This window comes from Brachyistius frenatus, unplaced genomic scaffold (assembly GCF_029030835.1).
Source record: "Brachyistius frenatus isolate BFR_SWC_R1_liver_20210118 unplaced genomic scaffold, ASM2903083v1 Contig_61, whole genome shotgun sequence".
Taxonomy (NCBI): domain Eukaryota; kingdom Metazoa; phylum Chordata; class Actinopteri; family Embiotocidae; genus Brachyistius; species Brachyistius frenatus.
Window position 1 is genome coordinate 643,735 of NW_027210660.1, and position 23,997 is coordinate 667,731.

The 23,997-nt window shown below is 40.7% G+C and overlaps 1 protein-coding gene across 3 annotated transcripts; it reads left to right on the forward strand.

Moving 5' to 3' along the window:
* LOC138625271 (rap guanine nucleotide exchange factor 4-like) lies at positions 1-23,613 on the forward strand. 3 transcript variants are annotated; one of them, XM_069706081.1, is made up of 31 exons: positions 1-153; positions 4,522-4,664; positions 5,707-5,795; positions 6,790-6,936; positions 10,504-10,576; positions 10,961-11,016; positions 11,861-11,967; positions 12,150-12,271; positions 12,981-13,164; positions 13,610-13,694; positions 14,524-14,584; positions 15,192-15,268; positions 15,761-15,907; positions 16,105-16,199; positions 16,366-16,451; positions 16,957-17,035; positions 17,768-17,918; positions 18,008-18,096; positions 18,189-18,216; positions 18,326-18,401; positions 18,884-19,030; positions 19,279-19,376; positions 19,789-19,914; positions 20,143-20,321; positions 20,453-20,543; positions 20,680-20,730; positions 21,540-21,627; positions 21,710-21,774; positions 21,909-21,963; positions 22,093-22,257; positions 23,497-23,613. In XM_069706081.1, the coding sequence occupies exons 1-30, from the start codon at positions 89-91 to the stop codon at positions 22,218-22,220; spliced, it is 2,988 nt and encodes a 995-aa protein (XP_069562182.1). In that variant the 5' UTR covers positions 1-88; the 3' UTR covers positions 22,221-22,257; positions 23,497-23,613. The 3 variants fall into 3 exon arrangements, with proteins under 3 accessions (XP_069562182.1, XP_069562181.1, XP_069562183.1); XM_069706080.1 differs by having other exon boundaries at positions 22,093-23,613; XM_069706082.1 differs by lacking the exons at positions 1-153; positions 4,522-4,664; positions 5,707-5,795; positions 6,790-6,936 and adding an exon at positions 9,474-9,624 and having other exon boundaries at positions 22,093-23,613.
* The last annotated feature ends 384 nt before the right edge of the window (positions 23,614-23,997 follow it).

Genomic DNA, 23,997 nt, shown 5'->3' on the forward strand with positions numbered 1-23,997 from the left:
GGAGCTCAAATTCATTAAACGACCACCGACAAACCGGGAAGCCTCCTCCGGTAGCATCACAGCGTTCACCGACACACAGCCGGGGAAGATGGTCGCGGTACAGACGTCCCCCAACTCGTCTCCGTCGGAGTGGATCTGCTGTCTGGATAAAAGGTGGGTGAAAACACACCACGCCGTGCATCCTCACGCAGCACTGATTGTGTTTTCTCAGCCCTCTTTCATTCATTCGCGTCAACGTGATTAATCGGAACCGGCGATCGCTGCGTGTGCAGTGTGTGAGTGTGCAATAATAATAATATGATACGCCTTATTTTAAGCACCGTACAGCTATCTTTCATTTCCAGTGAATACATGTTTATCATACAGTGGTTGTAAAGGCTGCAGTGCACAACAATACACACCCTCTTTAAAAAAAAAAAAAAAAAAATGCTGGTTTTGTATCTCTATGGTCAAAAAGGCGTTGGTGGCTTCGAGGTTCACCGGTCTGTCTGCACTGCATGGGCTGTGATAGATGGCTGATGAAACGCACATGGTTTATGCCTGTCTGCTTGAATCAAACAGCAAGCCTATACATTTTTAAAATACAACTCTGTGGCGTGTTTCTTGGTGATTTCCTCAAAATAAGGATCACAGCCAGTCATCGCAGTGTTTTTACCCCCCACCTTTAGCCTGTGTCAGAGTGCTGCATGTGAGGCTGTATTTTTCTGGTCTGACTGGACAGGTTAGCTGAACAGCCCATTTACAGCATATCTATTAACAACTTAACAACCCAAAAGCTGCATTGTTTAGAAAAATATTTTCGCCTATACTGTGCCTGTCCAATTAGCAGCAAAGATCCTACACTTCAAGCTGTGGGAAATTCATAGTATCCAAGGGAGATGGCTTAAATAAATAAAGAAGATGAAGGGGAGCTGTGCATTAATTACTGTAGATGAAACACAAACAATGATCTATAAGACATGCACCCCACAGCTCACACACCCACACACACTCTACACACCTCTCTGACATCCTCACGTTACCATTGGCAACCTGAAGCTACCATCTTGTCTTCTCATCCTCACCTGGAATAAGACTGTGCGTGATGTAAAGACACTGTGCTGGCACTGATATAAGTCTTTATCAAACCGTTATTTCCATTACTGATTAATCTGTGGATTATTTTCTCAATTAATTGTTTGGTCTATAAAATGTCAGAGACTAGTGATAAATGGCTCATAGTTTTCTGTAGCCCAAGGTGACATCTTCTAATTACTTGTTTTGTGCAACCATTGGTGCAAAGATCCAACGATCTGCAATTAGTAAATACAACCAACAAAATACAACCAAATGTTCAGACTCCAGAAGCTGGAGGCGCCAAACTGTGGACATGTTTGATTAGAAAAATTAATTAAAATCAAGTTTTCGCAAATGGATTTGACTAAATGTTTAGTTGTCAAATTTTTTTTCAGCTTTAGTTGCACATAGTTTGTTAATTTGTTGTTTAAATGTGGACAATTTGGTAAAATCTAATGTAAAATTGTGACAGGGGTGTGATTTTTATTATGGTCTGGTGATTCGGATTAAAACATCCACCAAAGGCTATGTTACTGTTTGAAATACATGCAGCTGATATGCAGTAGTAGATGGGTGTCAGTGAAGAGAGGACGGACTGGACAGGATCTTATTGTAGAGCACTCACTGCTCTTAAGCGGTCCACCTCTTATCCAATCAATATCCAGCAGTGTTTGTGTATATATATATATATATATATGTATAGCTTTCATCCACAGTAACTGTTGATGTGAGCAAGTGAAGACTGAGAGGAAGGGGAGGGGAGGAAGGTGAAAGAAAGACAGAGGTTAAGATATGACTGTCTCTAATATATCTCACCGAAGACATTTATTGCCAGTGAGTGAACTATGTGAGATAAGATCGGAGTAGTTTCATTCTCCGTTGCCGCAGGCAGGTAATAGACAGTCCAGTCAACACACACACAGCACCGGTCCAGATCCAAGTTTAGGTTTAATGACTTTTTACTGCAAGAAAATATAAGGGCAGAGGACTGAGGGCAGTTTAAACACTTTAAGAGTACATTTCGCTCTTTGTAATAGCAAAGTTCAACTCATTGTCTCATACAAACACTCTGTAGGTTATTAAGTAAATATTTCAAAGCTGGCTGAGTTATGTCTGATTCTATAATGAATTATAAATTGAGCTGTGTTTATACTGATTAATATTGGGTGTCTTTAACAGGATCTCAGGTTGGTAGTGGTGGTATAGATGGGTGTCAAAAGAGCTTCACACATACAAGTCAAACAGTCTCCATAACAGTAATGCATTCATCTGCCAGCTCAAAAAAATCTCTTTGTTTTGAGGCTGTCTGACATTTTGATTGGCTGACACATATCAATCTATCCGTTTCTTTGTCTGGAAACAGTGCATTTTTCCAGATGGATTTTTTTTCTTCCTGAAACAGTCTGGAGAACCTTCAGGTGTCTCTCAATTTTCTCTTCAGTGTGTCCTCCCGGTCGATTTGTAAATCCTCTGTGTGTGTGTGTGTGTGTGTGTGTGTGTGTGTGTGTGTGTGTGTGTGTGTGTGTGTGTGTGTGTGTGTGTGTGTGTGTGTGTGTGTGTGCGCACGTTTTGCCATAATTTGTGGTTGAAAGCTGAGATCTCTGCTGACATGAACAGAGGGGGAAGGAAAAGGCTGAGGAAGGAGAGGTCAAGGAAGAGAGAAAAGGGAGATGGAGGGAGAGTGATACAAGGTGAACAACTCTCAGGTCACATTCGTCTCACACTAACAGATTCCTCTGGACAGGCAGGGAGCGAGCAAGCACAGGACAGTGATTTAACCAGGGGATTATAACTGACAGATCTTAACAATTTCACTGCAGACGAATAGGTGAAGAGTGGTGCTGGTTATGCCCATTTAACCCTGTTGAGTTAACCTCCCTGTCTCTCCTTGTTGCAGTTGTGTGGGCGTCCACCTGTCTGAACCATTAACCCAGCATACACTGGGATATGAGACTCTGTCGGAGCACCAAGGGCCGGTGGTGGGTGGATGATGGGAGGATGAGTCAGAGACAAAAAAAAAGGAGTAAAAGACAGAGAAATTGCCCTGAGCTCTAGGCAGATGTTGTGAGGCTGGAGGATGTGTTGAGCAATGTAGTGCATGAGCCGCTGTCTGTGTGTATCAGAGAGCCCCGTTCCAGGTACAGAGGACAAGCCAATGCCCAAAGCATTGGCTTGCACATATATTTGTGTTTACTATTGAATGTACATGTGAGTAAAGGGGGAGTCATTGCTGTCTTTGAGCGTGCAAAGCACAAATAAAGGGACAATAAGGGGGATTAATATGTGAGTGGTGAGACTTAATGGAGGGAATTCATGTCAGTAATGGAGAAGAGAAAATGGGTAGCTTAAAGAAGAAGAGAGTTATTTGTTCTTTCCAATCTCGCCTGTCACGTTCAGAGAAACAGGCAAGTCTTGAGAGAAGAAGAGGAAAAATAGATGGAGATTAGAGAAATGTTTAGAGGAGCCAGACAAAGAGGAGAGAGCTGGGAGCGAGGGAAGAAGAAGGAGCTGAGGGGGGAGAGGGGATAGACAGTCTCTCATCTGTGAAGGAGGAAGGAGCCCAGAGTGTGCATTAGCTATTCTGTATGAACACGCACGCACACACACACACACACACACACACACACACACACACACACACACACACACACACACACACACACACACACACACACACACACACACACACACACACACACACACACACACACACACACACACACACACGTGTGCAAGGATGAGTCATTAGCAATGAGGAAATAAGTGAATGAATAGTGCCAACTGCAGTGTGTGTTACTCTGAGGTGTTTTAGCTCTATGTTTTTTCACCACCACATCACAGAACAGAACGTTTAGGCTCTTAGATCAAACTTCTGTGTTCTGGTGTCTGTGTGCCCGCGTAGATGTCCGACAATGGCTTACTTATGTGCGTGCGCGTGTGTGTGTGTGTGTTTGTGTGTTTGTGTGTTTGTGCGCGCTCAGATTTAAGCATATTAGAAATAGCAGGAGTACAAATGAGATCTTGCATCAACACCCTGTGGGGGGTCTGAGCTTAGAGAAACAGCGCCTGCAGCCTCTCCACTGTTATCGCTAAGACACCAGGCGGAACAATGAAGCCAGCGTGGTCATACACACACACACACACACACACACACACACACACACACACACACACACACACACACACACACACACACACACACACACACACACACACACACACACACACACATTGATAACATTACAGCATTAGAGCCGTCTTTTACGTAAAGGACAATACTACTGATTTTTTTATGTTGTAGTCCATTGACTGCAAATTGCAACTATTTAAAATCACTGCTAATGCTGTAGCTTTTTTATTTACCCTTCAGGCAGACAAGTTACATCATGCAGTAAATCTTTTTACACTTATATTCTTCTTTTAACGGTTAATGTTGACTTTTAATGATGGGTCTTCTCTGCACAGGCCTGCGGAGCGCTCAGGAGAGGATGTGGACATCATTCTGACCAGACTGAGAGAGGTCAAAGCCTTCCATCGGTTCCCGCCTCCACTCTTACTACAGATCTGTGCCTGTGCCTTCTATGAATGCCTGGAGAAAGGCATCACGTGTACGTCCATGGACACACGAACATACAATACTGTGGGATTATAAAATGAGTGTGCTTGTTCTTTGTAGGGGAGTGTATGCTTCTGACGCTGTCAGGTTCAGACTAAAGCATAATTATGAATGATTATACTGTATACTGCATGCTATTATATGACAGTCGTGCTGCAGAAGAGATCCCTTTGCTCTTAAGGCTGTTTGAAGATTGATGCATTGGGATGCAAAATGCTCAGATTATTTTAAATTCACATGTACAAAGATTTCTGCATACAAATAATGAAAACCTTGTTTTTGAACTTGTAGGATATTGACGTAAACACATTTTGTTTCATACTCTAGAATTGTGATTCAGCAAATTGATTTTTGATTGCTGATTGATCGATCACTCTGACAGTTTACTTTCCAAATACTAATTTTGCCTATAAATCGTCAAAGAAGGTGTGAAGATGCCATAGTAATGTTCCAACATTACGTGTCAATAATAATAATGATGATAATAATAATGATAATTAAAAATGCTAAAGATTCTATAAATATATATGAATAAATGCAATATTTGTCCCCATGTAAAAGAGAAAAAAGCTGCAAATCCACACATTTGAGAAACTGAAACCATATGTGTCTTAATTAATGTCTTACAATATTGCTTTTTGATCAACCTATTATTAGTAAGCAATAGTTTCACTATTAAACCTTTGCAACTCATAATTTTATTTATTAATAGACTTTTAATAAAAAAAAAGTTTCTTTCATAATGAAGTTTCTATCATTTGGGAAAATGACATTTAGGACTTTTTTAGATTTGTATCAAGATAAAGAAGTTCTAAAAGTTCTTTCTCCAATGTCGGATTTTTGTCCTCGTCAACGCCACTGAAAATATGGCTAAATACAAAACAATAAAAATATTTTAAATATTTAATCTCCTGGGGCAGAAAACTGTTGAATATTCGGGGGTGGTGGAACATTAATCTGTGGTGTATGCCCGCTGAGTGAAGTGTGTTTTTCATCAGCTCTAAATACTGTTTAATGTATTCTTCTGTGTGCAGTGTTTCGACAGGGAGACATAGGCACCAGTTGGTATGCTGTGCTGTCTGGCTCCCTGGATGTCAAAGTGTCAGAAACTGCCAACCACCAGGTAAGATTCATAACATCAAGTTCAAGTCAGACTGGAGCTACATACATAATACTTAAGTTGAACTGTTAACTTGTGCTGCTGTGTCTTTGTTTCCCCTTATATTTTTCTGAAGATGCATTGTTTTCCATGGTTGATATTTTCCTATTCCCTCTTGTACTCTTTTTGTCATAACCTTCTCCGGGCTGCTCGACAAGTGCTCCTCATTTTTAAGAGCTGGTCTTGTACGACTTCCTTCGATGCTGACATTGTTCTCGTACATTGGTTTGTGTCTCCCTGCTTAAAAATGCCAGAGCAAAGATGTCACGGCACAGAAAACAAGTCTATCCTTTATGAGAGCATGTGGAGAGCGGGCTGTACTGTACATACAGAGGAGAAGAATAACATGAGGGAGAGGAGAGAAAGAGAGGATTAGTTCCCAGTGAATGACGGAGATAAGAAGCTCTTCCATTGTGAAACATCCTTTTCATGTATGTAGCCCTAAAGTACCATTGGTGGCCTAGTTTCTGTGGCTATATTTGAAATGTCAGTTTGGACAGCTGAAAAGGTGTCCACAGCATGCAGAGTATTTGTTAAAAGGAGTGGACAGTGTGTGTGTGTGTGTGTGTGTGTGTGTGTGTGTGTGTGTGTGTGTGTGTGTGTGTGTGTGTGTGTGTGTGTGTGTGTGTGTGTGTGTGTGTGTGTGTGTGTGTGTGCTTGCCTCTAGCCTGTCCAATTATATCCAGCACCCAGAGAATGTCTTTTGCTGGAGACGCCGTTTACCACTACCTCATATCTGAATTTATTTGCATTAATTACCATATATTAATCTGTCTGCTCACCATATCTGTCCAAGTTCATAAAGAAAACCTCAGACATATTGTTTGTAGTTAACTGCTATACAGTCTCGCAGTGTAGCGATTCTCTATACTGCCTGGACAGCCACAGTCATTATAACTTACCATGACTCATCTATTACAGCAGCGGTTTAAAAAAAATTGGTCATGTCTGTGTGCAGGATGCAGTCGCAATCTGCACACTGGGGATTGGGACGGCCTTCGGGGAGTCCATCCTGGACAACACACCTCGCCACGCTACCATTGTCAGCAGAGAGACCAGCGAGCTGCTCCGAATCGAACAGAGGGAGTTCAAGAGCCTCTGGGAGGTGAGATTTAACTACAATATAGAAAAATCATCCGTGAGTATTAGCTGGAACTTCATGATTCAGCATGAACTCTGTGGCGGAAAGAGCTTCTCTTTTGAGACTGCAATTCTCAGATGGCTCTCCATTGTAATTTTGCTTTTAACCACAAGAGGGCGGTGCATCATTATGGTGCCTTCTGTTCCACCTCCACCTCAGGTGACTCAACAATAAGCTATTTAAGGTACAGGGAGAGAGATAGAGAGCAGTATGTGGTTACAATACATGCCTGTGCATGGCTCTGTTTGTCTATTGATTTTGAAGTGTGCAGCACACAACACGACATGATGTACCAAACCAATGGACCATGTGCTGCATCCTGTAATGTGATTACTGCAGGCAGTGAGACAGGAAAACAAAAACATGATAAGTTCAATGGTTCCTCAGTGACTTTTTTTATTGTGTGACTCAGATGCACATTGTATCAAATTATTAGTCTGCTTGGGTTTCCTCCCAGTACCTACAGATTGAAAGCAATCTTTTTTACTGTGTTGTGATGCTATAAATAATGTTGAAGACAGATGATCCCTATGCAATCTCTCTAAATGTCAGGAAGACATTCAGGAGTAGATTGCTTAGTTGGTTTGAATAAACCATATATATATTTTTTTATCATATCTATACTTTCTTGGGTAAGAATGTCATCAAACTGCCTTTAAAAAAATATTCAGACAAGCTAGAAAGGTTCCTGATGTAAATGATGAGCCAAAATGGACTATTCATAACAGAACATAAATATCTATAAATTCTTGTAATGACGCATTTGTATTTTCTGTGTCCAATTTTTAAACATAAAAAAGTCATACGTAGGAATTACCATAAGTAAGGCAAAGAGTATTGAAGTTCCTGTGCATCGCTATATTGCGGATATAACTTCCATCAGCTGTAGTACTGAAAGACTCACGGATATAAAAACTTCAGTCAGCAGATTTATCAGATGTTGCAAACAGAAACTGGTAGAATTAGCACTGCTTTAGCCGGGCCACTGGCATCGTCTTTTGAGATTTGGCATCATAGTAGCTGCCTCTCTGTGGGCCTCCTTGTTGACGTTACTGCATTTATTCACTGGGTCTCCTCAGAAGAAGTCCTGGCTCAGTTCTACACAGGAGAGTGTGGTCTGTCCTGCTGTTTGTTCAGACACTCATTGATTGTGTCATCAGATCCACATGTTTTTTCTGTCTCGTACTTCTGGTTTTCATACTTATAATTGTTGGGAAACAGTTTTTTGCTTGTCCTTGTTCACGCTGAAGTCAGTGTGTCTTGCTTAAGAACATCTCGGCACCCTAAAATCTAACATGAAACAGAAGATTTCCTCTAAAAATGAAGAACGTATGTGTGTGTGTATGTGTGGTGTTATAAATATTGACCAACTTTTGCACACGATAAAGGTTCGGTTGTGAAATTTAGGTACCTTTGGCTGAGTTTTTACATTCATTAAACACAAGTGAAACATTTTAGATTACTCTATATCTGAAAGAAAGTAAAGGGGATTTCGGCAGCTTTACTGCTCTCTGTATCCCTTCTATGCTGCAATCTATGAAAAAAAGGACCTTAGTATTATCACTGGATGAGTAGAAATTGGATTTACTGAAACGTGATGCCTCCATTTTATGCCACAGGAACATGTAAGACCAAGATAAGAAAATAATTGGTTATTAAAGCGTGTGTGCTGTTTCATTATCGGGCTTGTAGTGTGTTTGTTTGTCAACTAAGTGCACTCTGTCTCCCTCTCGGTTGTCTATTTTTGGACAGTGAACGTGTAAAGCATTAAACATCGCCTCAGGTTGTCCTCTTTTGAGTCTTATCCAGCTCATAGTAAAAGGATCTTTGTGTTTTAGTGTGTGTGTGTGTGTGTGTGTGTGTGTGTGTGTGTGTGTGTGTGTGTGTGTGTGTGTGTGTGTGTGTGTGTGTGTGTGTGTGTGTGTGTGTGTGTGTGCGTCTCTGTGTGTTTGCATGGACTAATTTGTGTGCATGTGCTTGTGTGTGGTGAGGACTAGAAAGCTACCGAATGAATGTAGTCATGTGTTTGATGAAAGGATGAAAGAAAAAAAAAAAAAGCGCTAGTGAGCTGAATAAACGGGCTGTAAATGTAAAACGGTTTGTTGTTTCTGATGAGTATGTGTAAACAGTTACAGTTAGGCCTGGACTGTGGTTGCCTGGTATCGTGAGTCTTTGTAATGTCATTTCTCTTTCCATAATTACTCCTCTGTTCCTTTTCACCAGCTTCCTCTCTCTTCTATTGGCCATGTTGTTTCTTTTGCCAGCCTCCCTCCTTCCTTCCTCTTCCTCTTGCCTTCTTACCTCCCCATCACTACTCCTGTCATCCCCCACCCCCTCACCTCCAACCTTTTCCTCCACTAGAGTAGCTCAGTAATACAGAGACTCAGATCACCGTGGTAACCTGTGAGAGAAAAGTGCTTTGGCTCTTGGCTTGATCACAGCGAGAGAGGGCGAGCGAGAGACCGAGACAGACACTGGGGCGACTGTGTTGAGTGGAGGGCAGGAAGAGGAGAGGGAGGAAGAAAGGAAGAGAGCAGCTTGTTTCAAGCAGGATGCTATCCGGTGGCGTGTGTGTGAGTTGTAGAGGAGCAGAGGGCAGCTCTCTGGTGTTTCAGTCTTTCCAGCATTAGGCGGCTGAGTGTGTTGCCTCAGGTGAGTCTGACTCCTCGTGTGTAACTGTGTAAGATCTGCAGAGCAAATGTGGGCTGGACACTGTTTCACTGTAATGTTTGCCTCTATTTACTTTAGCTGTCTGAAATGACCTACAAGTGTTTTGTACAGTTTGAGTTTAATATTAGGATTTAGTTAGCTTGATTGTCTTTGTGTGTGTGTGTGTGTGTGTGTGTGTGTGTGTGTGTGTGTGTGTGTGTGTGTGTGTGTGTGTGTGTGTGTGTGTGTGTGTGTGTGTGTGTGTGTGTGTGTGGGGTAGAAAAACATGGATAGGGGAGCATTTGTGTCTTTAGGTCAAACAGATGCTCCCTCTGTTTCTCTCTCTGTCAGTGTGTGTGTGTGTGTGTGTGTGTTCTTGGCGGTCCTCAGAAGGCATTGGGCTGTTTGATAATGACCTTGCAGAAGAGCAGCGGCACACTTAGGCTCTAAATTACTCGCTCTGTGTGTTTCAGTGTCTCCGCAACAAAAATGCAAACACGGTTTATTGTTCTTAACAGCTGTAAGAAAAACATCTGTACACATTTAGCAGCTTAACTTTCGCCTGAATGCTGCTACTGTGTGTGTGTGTGTGTGTGTGTGTGTGTGTGTGTGTGTGTGTGTGTGTGTGTGTGTGTGTGTGTGTGTGTGTGTGTGTGTGTGTGTGTCTGTCTGTTAGTTATTCTGCATGTAAATGATCTTGGTTGTACAAAGGGCTTTGTTTTGAGGGGCACTTGCAGTGTGTGTGTGTGTGCAAGTAACAAGTATAGTAGTGGGTTTTGATGTTTAAGAGATGATAATGATTTATGAAGGATACATCATAGCAGTGGACGTGTAACTGTTTTGAAGACTGATGTGGACTCTGATTTATGTGTTGCCTTGTAGAAGTATCGTCAGAGCCTGGCTGGACTGTTGGCCCCTCCTTATGGAGCCATGGAGAGTGGATCCAACAATGACAGTGAGTAGAAGCACACACACACAACTGGATAAAACCCAATTTAAATGTTGCGGATATTTTTAATTGCTGGACCTTTAGTTTAGTTGTACAAAAAAACAATAGCAATAGTAATGTGGAATTGTGCAGCAGGCGTCACAATTAAAATAACTCAAACAGGAAACAAGGGCTTTCTCAAATGACAGATATTTTTTGGGAAAAAAGTTTGCCTCTATTTAAAATTGTAATATTTACCTGGTTTGTTGCCTTGTACAATTGAGCATCCCCGTTTATGTGTTGGCACATAATCTAGATTCTGTAGGTTGTATTTCAATGTTTTGGTAATGAAAAGTGTCTGCATCATCTAAAAACATCATCAACCCCCCTGATGACAGTTTCCCTCCTCAGGACTCACAGAAAAAGACAACATGAACTCAGACTCTGCGAACAAAGCTCACAACAAGGTAAATGCTCCTTCATTTGTTTAGGAATTAAAAAAAGGGATCAGCATAGAAACTCAATCCTTTAAATGAACTGTGAGAACAGTGCCTTTCTTAAAGGTGCAGAAAGCATGAATGAATGAATCAGACTCTAAACCAACATACTGCCTGCCAGTTTTAGATTTCTGTATTCCTCACTTCTTGTTTAACAATATCTGACAGGATATTTAGGTCTGGGCAAAATGTATATTTTACGGTCATATGTTTGACTAAGCTGGTCAGTAAATCAGTGTTTTTAATGTTTGAAACAATGCTGTGGTTAGTATTTAAAAGTAAAAGGTACCTAATATATTATATGCTGTTTTTTATATGCTACATTCATTATATCCATGTTTGTGAATGACCCAGAATGGATTTTGGTGGTGCGTGTGTTTCCTGAGCAGAGGCCAGTGACGACTCACAGCTGTGATGTTCTGTAGTTATGTTAATGTTAGCTAATGCATGCACGTAAAAGAAAGATCCCATCTGCCCAATTAACATGCCTTCCTTTGTTGTTTTCAACAGCAGCTGTGTGTGTACACACATCTGTCATTTTCCCGTCTGTTTAAGATGCAGGTGTGGTCTGTAAAGGATGTATCTGCTTAGATGTACTGTGTGTTTTCATGTAGTTTGGCTGAAATGAGTGCCGTATAGTGCTGCAATGTTTGTTACTAGCGTTAACGACAATCTGCTGTGGTTTAGGTTAACAGTCAAAATTATTCATTTTATTGCCACATTTTCCAACTTTTTTACAAAATATTGTTCTTGTTAGTCTGACCCGTGAATATTTCGATGAGGTTGCACAACCTGGTGTTCCTGTGTTCTGTAGATTCCCTCAGAGAAGCTGCAGAGAGCGGGGAAGGTTCTCCGCAATGCCATCCTGTCCAGAGCCCCGCACATGATCCGAGACAGGAAGTATCACCTCAAGACATACAGGTGTGTTAGTCTGTTTGTCTACACTTCCATCTCTGTGTATTTGTGCAAAATTATGTGCATGCAACACCTTGGAGACACACAAAAAAAATACATTGGACATATTTTGTTTGTGTCTGCATTTAATTTTTGAACAATGTGTTAACACATTTATATTTATATATATATATATTTATATATTGCAGACAATGTTGTGTCGGCACAGAGCTGGTGGACTGGTTGGTGCTGCAGAGTGCCTGTGTGCTCACACGCTCCCATGCTGTTGGGATGTGGCAGTCATTGCTCGAAGAAGGGGTGCTAAATCATGGTAACTAAAACTGTAGCTCACTTTATTGTTTCTCATCACTGTGCATGCTGTTAAGTTTAATTACTTATATTGCACAGTCAACAGGATTATGAAAAGAGTTTTCATAAAACTTGGTGGAAGGGTGTAGCATGGCCAAGGAAGACCCCATTACATTTTTAAGCTGATCTGAATAATGGGATAAATCCACAGCTTATTTCTTGCTTTCATTAACAATGGCACATTGGAAATTTTACTTACTAAATGCCAGATATTTAAATCCAGCAAATGGCAGTAAAGTTCAGTAGTAACAAAACATAGGCCATTCTAGAGATACGATGGGTCTGTTTCACAACCCACTTTCACAGGTACCAGTTGGAGTGTAGGGTTTTAATTCTGAACATCAATCAGAGTGAGAGTGTCTATATGAATACAATAGTGGAAATTGCGTTTTGAAGTATGAACATAAAATATAGATTAAAACTTGATCTCAAAGCCATTCACTTCAAAGATGTCTGAAATGATGTTCAGAGATAAGAAAACAACATCAGTAGGCACCTGAAATGTGTGTGTGTGTGTGTGTGTGTGTGTGTGTGTGTGTGTGTGTGTGTGTGTGTGTGTGTGTGTGTGTGTGTGTGTGTGTGTGTGTGTGTGTGTGTGTGTGTGTGTGTTTGAGTTTGATATGTACTCTTGTGTGTTTTGACCTGACCTGTTGTGCTTGTCTGCTCTTCAGTGGACCAGGACCTGGGTTTCCAGGACAAGTACCTGTTCTACCGTTTTCTTGACGATGAGGAGGAGGACACACCATTACCTAGTGAGGAGGAGAAGAGGGAGAGCGAGGAAGAGCTGCCAGAGACCATCCTCTTTCTTGCTCAGATAGGCCCTGACGCACTGCTGCGCATGATCCTCAGGAAATCGTCAGTAACAATCAATCAGTTACTTACACTGTTAATGCAATCCACAAGTATATTGTAGTGAAACAATATAATAACTATTCATATTTATCATTTAGACATTGATTTAATCGATTACAATCATTACTCCTGGACATGTTTAACAGTATATATGACTTTACTTCAGTCCAGAGACCCATTTTCACCAGATCCTCTTCCTTTTCACATCTATTTTGCTGTTGTATTGCAATACCTTGTTCACACTTCAGTTATACTGGAGAGTGAGCTAATTGAGCCAAGTGTAATCCAAATGCAGCATTGGTAATATAAATGTCATCTGTAGTGACTGCTGTCATTTCAGCACTAGAATCTGTCATTACTGATTATACTGATGTGTGATGAGAGGTGAAGTGCATGCATGAAATGTTGACAGCGAGTTCACTCTGACTAACCTCTGATGTGTCTGCAGGCCTGGTCAGAGGACAGGGGACGACCTCGAGATCATCTACGATGAGCTGCTTCACATCAAGGCCTTAGCTCACCTCTCCAACACTGTGAGTCAGCTGGTCCACTTCTCTTTTAAAGGGACCGTATAGGTTACCAAGACAGCTGTTGATGCATCACAACCACTTGCTACAGTCTTTGTGTTTAAGACTAGAGGGGGGGGGGGAGTCATTACTGCAACATTTATCTTGCCAGTGTAATGGGACACAGTTTTACACACAATCTGTCCTGCACTGGCAAGCTGTCAGCTTGTAGAGGAGTCGCTGAGTCTGTGCCAGCTGTAAAAGTGTTCCTGTTGTTGTTTTTATGCTCCACACAGAGTTTCCTGTAAATATTACATTTACAGTTATTAGAGGCAATTATGTTGTTACTGTATTGCAAATTACATAACAGGAATTAGCTGGTTCCCCACCAAAGGGCTTAAATTATTTTCTTTAACATTTTAACTAGTTTTTAGGCCCATTGACCTCCATGAATCTTCTAAAAATCTAGTTTATAAATTTGAACTTGAATACATTCAAAGTCTAGATGTGCTTTCATTCAGTTCAGACAGAAACATATTCTTATTAAACCCAGATTGTAAAATCTGCTAAAAACACATACTAAACAATATGTAAAAGTAATCTTCAAAATTCAGAAAGGTCATTTTAAAGTCTATACAGTTTCACACACTGTAAATGTAGAATAGAGAGATTGTGCAAAGGTATATCTTGAAAAAGAAAATGAACTAGTATTTATGATGGATTGTAAGGACTCCTGGGTCACTTTTAATAATCCTTAAAAAGGCTGATCTGTACATTTTCCTGTTCTCTCACATTTTGCTGCAGTGCAGCTAAAACAATGATGACCTGAGTTTTTAAACTGTATTTTGGTTTGCAGGTGAAGAGGGAATTGGCAAGCGTTGTGATCTTTGAGTCACATGCAAAAGCTGGAACTGTGTGTAAGTCTTCACTTTGTCCTTGTCCACTTTGAATCTTTGCTTGTGTGCAAAGTGTACAGCAGTTTTCTGAGCCTAATTATTGACAAAACTAATTATAGTGCAGCAAAACATTTTTTTAAATTTTTTTTATGATCAATTGATTTTCTCTGCCCTGTTATGACTTTTTGATACTTCATGTTTGACATTTCGAACTACAGTTGCAATAATTTGTTGGCAGTTGCTGTCTGTACTGTGTCAATGTGTGGATGTACAGACAGCTGTCAGTGGACACTAAAGAAAACTTAAAGTCCTGGAGTTATCAGGTTATCTTTATTCGACAATTTCAAAGCATATTTATGGATGTTGATTTGTGATGGACACTGGAGATAAAGATATCCACGGAAAGTATAGGCCACAGTGACTAAACATAAGTGTATCATGTCTGTGTGTTGAGATCTGACAGAGTTATGATTTGAAGGAGTACAAATTGCACCTTGCCCTTTGATTCTTGCTCTACTGCAGAGGTACGCTTCCAGTTTTTAAAAGCTTCTGGTGTGCTGAGTGAGTGTGTGTGTGTCTTAGTCATGTATGTCGGGGGTAATATGTGCTTGTTTTCTTTATCTTCCAGTGTTCAACCAAGGAGAGGAGGGCACATCATGGTACATCATCCAGAAGGGCTCTGTTAATGTTGTTATCTATGGCAAGGTGTGTGGGTGCGCTCCAACATATTCATCCACCTAAATTCCTGTTTTGTTTTTGGTTTGAAGCATGAGCATGGTTATAGTTTGCTGCTTCATGAGATGATATTTAATGTGTATGTAATGGATTAAGATGTGTTGCTCATCATGTCTGTATGGAGCGAACCAGCAGCATGTATCCCGTGGGGCTGGGAAAGACCAGCCGTGGAGTTTGGCAAACTCTGCTCAGCTCTCTGTGACTCATCACAATGATTAACTGGCTCAAGGGATTTTATGCGTACACAAATTCACAGAACACAGCCACTGTATGGGCATAATGCACTGCACACTCACATTGATCACACATGTACATTTACAAATGCACTCTGCACACACGCAGCCACAGATGAATCAGCCCAATCCTGAGTGTTCCTCCTCTGGCCTGATTTCTCCTCGGGGCTTAAGATGACTAGCAAACCATATTTGTGTCTGAGCTTGTTTGCGTCTTGGTGCATCTCAGGGTGTGGTGTGCACACTTCACGAGGGCGATGACTTTGGGAAGTTGGCCTTGGTTACGGATTCACCTCGCGCTGCCTCCATCGTCCTGCGAGAGGACAACTGCCACTTCCTCCGTGTGGATAAGGAAGACTTCAACAGGATACTCAGGGTGGGCGGACATTTATCCCTGATTGTGTTGGAAGTGCAGTTACACCAGCCAGAAATTAACTCCCTATGTTCCAAACTGTTCCAGATATTTATTTTCAACATGAAGTGGATGATGGTCCCTGACTTTGATATTTGTCTCCCTCCTCTGACAGATGAGCTGTATTGCATTATACATTTATTCTTGCTTTTTTTTTTCAGGATGTGGAAGCCAACACGGTGCGCTTGAAAGAACACGAACAAGCTGTGCTGGTGTTAGAAAAGAGTCCCAGAGCCTCCACACTGGGAAGTATCAAGTATGTGTGTGTTTGGGTGCACATATCTACATATATTAACTGCAAGTATATATACCGACATACCTACAAGTACATAAGAAACACCCTTAAAACACATGTATATCCAATATCTGTGTAGCTCTATTTCGCTGTCTTAAAAGATGCAACTCTTTGTAACCTTTTTCAGATACACTGTGATATCAGGAACACCAGAGAAGATTCTTGAGCACTTCCTGGAGACAATGAGGATGGACGTACATCACGGTGAACCAGGTAGCAAGAGACAAAATTATTTTGGGTCATATTCTGCAAGTAATAATATATTGCTTCATACAAAGTATGATAATGGCCAGTCTTTTTTAATTGTAACTAGTGTATATTGTAAAGAAAAATGCATTAAATCGTATTAAACCTAGATTATTCAATGTGATATAATGTTGCTCCTGTATGGATTTAAAAAGGAAAAGTTTACTTGAACCTCATCAGGTTTGAATTCAGTTTAAAAGGACGTGCAAACTGAGTTTAGATGGGTTTCACCTCCACTCAGTCGTTGAATGAAACCTCGATGTAGACTTAACATACCAGTAATAGTACAGACATTATATCAAATGAATTGTAATGAAATAAAGAATAATGGATAGACAGAAACACAATGTATGAATTAATAGTGAATGAATCAGCCTTTGAAACCCTTGATTCTTTTGCTCTCTAGTATTTTCTATTTCTCCCCTGACTCTCCTTCCTCTTGGTATCTGTCTGTTTCCTTCTCATCTGTTAGACCCAGCAGTGGATGATTTTGTCCTCATGCACTGTGTCTTCATGCCAAACAGCCAGCTGTGCCCTCTGCTCATGGCACAATATCCTTTTTGCCTTTATTCTCTTTTATTCCTTTGGAATTGTCCTCCTTCTTTATTCACACTTTTCTGTGATGCCCACACATGTGTAAAAACTGTCTTTTTGTTAGAAATAAAACCTCACACCACACTTCTGTTTGCTACATGCTATAACAGAGCTCCTCTCAGATGGGGAAACTTTACAATCCTGTTTATGGAAGCACTGAAGCAGCAGTTTTCCATCCAGCAGTAATGATCAGCTCCATCTCTCCTTCACACCTTAGTAATAAGATGTAATCCCACATGTACAGGTCTTTTCTTGTCATTTTAGCCATTGTAGTACAAGTGTGACAGAGCTGCAGTGAATATCCTCAGTGCAGCTCTGGGCTTTTAAAAAATTTTTTTTTTTAACTTTTTGGCTGAATCATGTGAAAACTGCCTCTACTTTAACTTGAGCAGGTTAAAAGTTTAGGCCCTAATTTTATTTAACAGAAACCATTTTGATGTTTCTACCTGTTCTCTGATGAAGTGGTACACTACACCCGATAAACTTGGGGACTGGATTTGACAACTATCATCATAGCCTTCATAAAAACATGGATTTAGCTGCTGTTACTCTTACCTGTTTATACTCATGCAAGTTTTGAGCTCTGGATCGACTGCTGACAAATTGTATACCACTGTCTGTCTGTGTTCTTACCATATAAGGAGCATCAAATCTTCTGTCTTTTTATTTCCCTTTAACCTTGTGTGCACCTACCATGCGGCATCTCCACCTGGCTCTGAGCAGGAGAGGCTGGAGTATGCACTCAGCAATAAGAGGAGGGCCCTTATTCTGGCCCTGCGCTGGGTTAAAGCGCACTCATACCTACTGCAGGAGGAGCCTGCTGCAATCTCTTTCCTGGAGGTGAATATGAGCACAATATTCATATGCAATAAATGACTTAAACGGATCCTCTGCATGGTCTGAGTGTGTCTTCCTCTCTGTCTCTGCAGGAGCTGTATGGAAGTTTATCAAATGATTCTCGGGTGCTGAGAGCCCTGAAAGATTTGGTTCCCGACCTGGAGAAAGTTGTCAAATTACAGTATGTTTCTCACTTTCTGCATGTTAATCTTTCATTGTGATGTTTAATTACCAGCCACATTTATTGTATCTTTTTTTTAAATTTTTTTTTAGTTCAGAAGAGGCCAAATTAACAAAAAAGGTATGCCCAGACTACCATTTAAAAAACTTTTTTTTTTTATAGTTCAATGTGTACTATATGTATCTTGGCTGCATCATGATGATTTGGATGCTGTCATATAATTTAATAGAAGACCCTGATACGACAATTCAGCAATGGAGAAGAAAGGCTGCAGAAGAAACAGCCCATTAGGAACCAGGATGACAGTAAGTCGTGTGTGTGTGTGTGTGTGTGTGTGTGTGTGTGTGTGTAAAATATTATTCTTTTTTTTATTCTAGAAGTGGCAGGCCCTGAGCAGCATGACATTTCTACAACTTTTTGAATGTAACTCAATCTAATGGCCATATACACACACAAATTTACAGAGTAAAACTATATAGTAGTTAAATATAGTTAAAAAATATATAATAGCAGCTTTGATTGGAATGAACAGGCTTCTACTTTTGGATTCATGAATCTGTGATGATGTAATGCAAAATCTTCAGTGGGAAGCTTTGCATCAATTATTTTACTATTGTATTTTGGGGTTTAATAATTATCATAGGGGGGCCTATAGTTGGGCTTCAGTCTTTTTTTTTTTTTTTTTTTTTTTAATGTATCTTCATCTTGGGTAATTTATTCATTACAAATCAGAAACTGTCTCATACCATATCATTGTATTTCAATGTTAATTTGCATGTGTGTGTAGTCCTGCTGAAGGTTTACTGCAGCGATCACACCTACACTACAATCAGGGTCGCCGTGACGGCGACAGGAAGAGAAGTGATCAGTGCTGTGACGGACAAACTTGGCACCACTGATGAGCTCGTGTTGATCCACCTCAGCTCTGCTGGTGGTAAGAAGACAAATTGTCTCAGATGTTGAAGGGCAGCTACCAGCAATATTACCCACATATAAATGATTAGTCATTTATTTGATTTACTTCTGTATAGCCCCTTTACTGAGTTAATAAGGAGCCGGAATTAAAGTTTGTAAAATAAAAGTGGTCAGTGTGATTAATGGTCTCCAATATGGCCCATGTCTTAATGTTGGGACATGGCTGGGTGGTGATGAACGCTCATTTATCCCCATTTTCTTTTACAGAAAAACAAATCTTGAAGCCTAATGACGTATCAGTGTTTTCTACTTTGAGCATCAACGGCAGATTATTCGCGTGTCTTCGAGACCAGCTCAGCAGTGTGGTAAGACACCTCCGTGTACTTGAATAATGCTGTTGGGAGGGTTACACTAATACCTAGAAGGAATATGTGTATATTATGACAGTGGTGACATACGTATGAGGAATGGTCTTATTTTATAGAAGAATGTGGCCCCTGGGAAAAGATAACAAATCTAGTTTATATGCATGGTGAAAAATGTTTCTGGATTTTAAGTGTGGGACATGTACTGTTGCTTTGTGTGTGCTTGTAAAATTATACGTGTGTGTGTGTGTGTGTGTGTGTGTGTGTGTGTGTGTGTGTGTGTGTGTGTGTGTGTGTGTGTGTGTGTGTGTGTGTGTGTGTGTGTGTGTGTGTGTGTGTGTGTGTGTGTGTGTGTGTGTGTGTGTGTGTGTGTGTGTGTGTGTGTGTGTGTGTGTATTCCTGTGTGCTTCAGACTCCTCTTCCAGAACAGGAGGGTCCCTCTGCGGGCTCCATGACAACTTTTGAGCTGATGAGCTCCAAAGACTTGGCTTATCAAATGACGTTGTTTGACTGGGAGCTCTTCAGCTGTGTTCATGAGGTACAATGTTCTTTTACACACATGTTCAGTGTTGCAAAGAGCTTCGTTTTACACACTCTCGGAATAGGATAATGGAGTTAGAGTGTAGAGAGGCAATCTTTTACAGAAAATGTGCTTCTTACAAGACTTGTACACTAAAAAACCCTCCAGCAGTAGTACTTTACAGATACCGGGTGGCAGGATTTGTCCACAGGATTAAACCTGCTCTACCTCTGTACTCGCCCACAGCATGAACTGCTCTATCACACGTTTGGCCGCCAGAGCTTTAGACGGACCACAGCAAATCTGGACCTGTTCCTGAGGAGGTTCAACCAGGTCCAGCTCTGGGTGGTCACTGAGGTCTGCCTCTGCAGTCAGCTCAGCAAGAGAGTCCAGCTCCTCAAGAAGTTCATCAAGATAGCTGCACAGTGAGTAGGACCTGCTGGCGAATGTGACACTCCTCACTAGAAGAAGAGTTTCTCATACAGTAAAAGAAAAAGGAAAGCTTGATGTAAATTGTATTCACTTTGGATTTCGCTTTTGTGGTTTTTTTCTGTAGCTGTCGAGAATTTAAGAATCTGAATTCCTTCTTTGCCATCATCATGGGGATGAGCAACCCTGCTGTCAGCAGACTGAGCCAGACATGGGAGGTAAACCTCATTGAAAAACCAACAAATCCATGTATTGATCCACAGTCAAATATAACTGTATTCTGCTGATGCTAAAACACTACATTCATGTCTCTCGTCAGTGATGATGACTGATTCATTCTGTTTTTACTGTCAGAAACTCCCCACCAAGTTTAAGAAATTCTACGCTGAGTTTGAGAGCATGATGGTAAGTCTCATTTTCACATCTATCAAAACACCTTATGATAAGCATTTTATCAGTGCTTTAAACTATCAGTTCTTCCAAATAATTTTTTTAAAATTCCTTCTGTTGTATCCAGCAATACTGATACTGTAGTTGTGGTGTTATGTGTCCAGATTCAGAGATATATCTCAGATTTCTGCAGCCATATCAGAGCAAGAGAGATACTGTTTCTGGAAAGAAATGTTCTTTTAAATGACTTAATTAGTAATTTTGCAGTGCTAAGTGGCACAGACACAACATGGTTCACCACAATTTTATTGGGAGATGGATGTCTAAAAACCTGAGCCAAACTACCCGCATGGCATTATTCTGCCAGTAAAGAATTTGTGTGTAGGATTTACTGGCATCTGGTGGTGAGTTTACAGATTGCAACCAACTGTACACCCCTCACCTTCCCCTCCTCCTCCAAGTGTGTAAGACAACCAACAGTGGCACAAAAAAAATGTGAAAGGCCCCCTAGAGCGCCAGTGTTGGGTTCGTACCTTCTGGGCTACTATAGAAACATGGCGGCTCTGTGGAAGAGGACCTGCTCCATTTCCAGTTATGAAGGGCTCATTCTAAGGTGACAAAACACAACGATTCTTAGTTTCAGGGTTGTACACTAATGAAAACATTATCATGAATATTATATTTCTGAAAATAAATGCCCTAAATCCTACACACTGATCCTTTAATGAGACTTTATTATTATTATTATTTTTTTTTTTCATTATTCAAGCGAATTGACCTTTACATTTATTTGAAATTAAGACTATTGACTTGTTTGGCAACAGGATCCGTCAAGAAACCATCGGTCATACAGACTGACCGTTACCAAACTGGAACCGCCAATCATCCCCTTCATGCCCCTCCTTCTCAAAGGTATGACTCTATATCTGTCAGTGCATGATTTAGGATGTAATTCATTAAAGAGCGGAGCTAATTTTAATTCATTTCTTCACAGATATGACATTTACACACGAGGGCAACAAGACATTCATCGACAGTATGGTCAATTTTGAGAAAATGGTGAATTTCTGTGCGCATTTAAAGAGACAATTACTCATTTGTGGTGCATTTCTTCAGCTGGTTTTCGTAGTATCGTACTGTTCTTCACTCATGTTTGCATAATATTTAAAGGAATTTTGTCCTCCTTCCATCAGCGTATTATAGCCAACACAATTCGACAAGTGAGGCACTGTCGAAGCCAACCATTTAGTAAGTCTGCATGTTAGTCATGAACACACTTTTATCACATACTGTGCATCTGCTGGCTTCGCCGACAGGCTTTCAACAATCTTTCCAGTCATACTGCTCTTGTTCTGTTTCGTCTCTCTTTTATTTTAGATCCGGACATATGCCAGCCGAACAAGAATCAGGCGGAGGTCCGGGGTTACGTTAGGAAGCTCGGTGTGATCGACAACCAGAGGGCACTGACGCAGCTCTCCTACAGGATGGAGCCTCGGAGGACATGAGCTCCAAAACTTCCACCACCATCGCCTTCCCTGTGATGTTAGCATAAAAGAAATACACACACACACACACACACACACACACAAACACAAACACAAACACCGACAAACATACAGACATTACCTGGATAAAATAATTCAACTTGACGTGTAGTAGCAAAGCAGTCAATGACTTCAGAACTATTATGGACTATTATGGATCAAGGACTTCTACTGTGCCGTTAAAAGCCTCCTCTTCCTGGACAGTAACTGTTCAGCTGCTCTCTCGCCGTGCCTCAGCCGCCAGACTGAGGGTTTATATCTACTAGCTATTACTGTTTGGGACCTGTTAGATAGAACTGTAATGTATAGAACTGGAATCAATATCCTGCATGACTGAACTTCATAGGCTTTGTGTTCTATACAGTGGATTTCTATCAGAGTGTCCTGTAATGTTGTGCTACCCTAAAATGAGCCCTAGTTTACAACAAATTACTGTTACCTGCCTCTAGAGCAAACCCTCCTCTCCTGATGTACCTACTCATAGACAGAAAACACAGGAAACCCCACAGACTCCGGTGAAATAGACTCCTCATTTTCCCTGTTTAAATATACAGATAAAGCAGTCCCTCCAGGAAATCGCGATCTTGCGATCGCAATAATTAACACGGATTCAAGCAAACTCCAATATTTGTAGGGGCTTTGCAATTTTACGCAAAAAACTCACTCAAAACTTCGCAAATTACATTGCAATTTATGAGAAAATCCCCCGCAGAATCAAACATTTATGATCACAACAATCACAAAAACACTCAGTGAAATCCTGGAGGGACTTATAAATATGAAATCTGAGAGTATGTATTTACTTCATAATCTAAATGAGTATATCAAAGTCTTTGAAAGGATTTGATGTCCTTTAGTTAAATATCAGTGTCCCTTAACTAGTCAGACACTTTAAAACTACTTAACAGAGTATTAGTTGGATGATATCCCTGATGGTATTACAAACTAGTGTTCAAATTTCACTTTATTTAAGCATTGGAGTGCAACCAAGCATAGAAAATCACTCGAGATGATGATGATGCCGGATTGGATCTGTTCTGAAGTACAACCAAATTGCACTTTATTTTGATTTGAACTGATTGTAGATACAGAGTCTAAAAGGTATCTCATACTTTGAGGGGGAAACATTGTCATCTCTTCCAGTTGTGTTCAGTCCGTGTAATTTTATTTTTGTATATGTGGGTGTACATTTTATGCGTGTTCTTGACAGGTGTCCTTCATTTTCCTTTGATCTCAGGAGCTTTTTGCTGTGATGGTGTGTGTCGAGAACTGCCGTGAGGCTGGCTTTCTCCGAAGCAGCCTGTAACTGTATTGTATGTGTAGTCTGCCTTGTAAATAAAAATAGCTAATTTAACATTGCTAATGCTTGGATGACTTTTGCCCTGCAAGTGGTGGAGCCTGAAGAGACGTTGCTCTTCAGTGCGTCACCTTAAATATCTACTAGAGAGGCCTGTTGTGGGACTTTTGACATCAGTTACCTTTTCATGATTTGTTCACCTGTAGGCAGGTAAATCTTCATCGTTGACTGCAAATCTCATACATAGTAAAAACTGACCTCTATTTAAACGTGCAATCCACCGATTTTACATGCGAAAGAAGATACCAGGATCAGCGAGGCACTACAGTTGCAGTTGCACTGTGTCTTCCCTGGCTCCGAAAGAGTCAATCCTGGGAATTTCTGCTTTGGTTTGGAGACTACACATTTAAAATGGAAAGCTTGCATTACGCTCGTACAAAC

Bases quoted from the DNA above. Each gene is read 5' to 3' on its own strand.
- LOC138625271 (XM_069706080.1), top strand. From the start codon at position 89: ATGGTCGCGGTACAGACGTCCCCCAACTCGTCTCCGTCGGAGTGGATC. The intron at 11,017-11,860 runs GTAAATGCTCCT...TGTGTTCTGTAG, and splicing joins CGAACAAAGCTCACAACAAG to ATTCCCTCAGAGAAGCTGCA. The intron at 16,200-16,365 runs GTATGTGTGTGT...AACCTTTTTCAG, and splicing joins TCCACACTGGGAAGTATCAA to ATACACTGTGATATCAGGAA.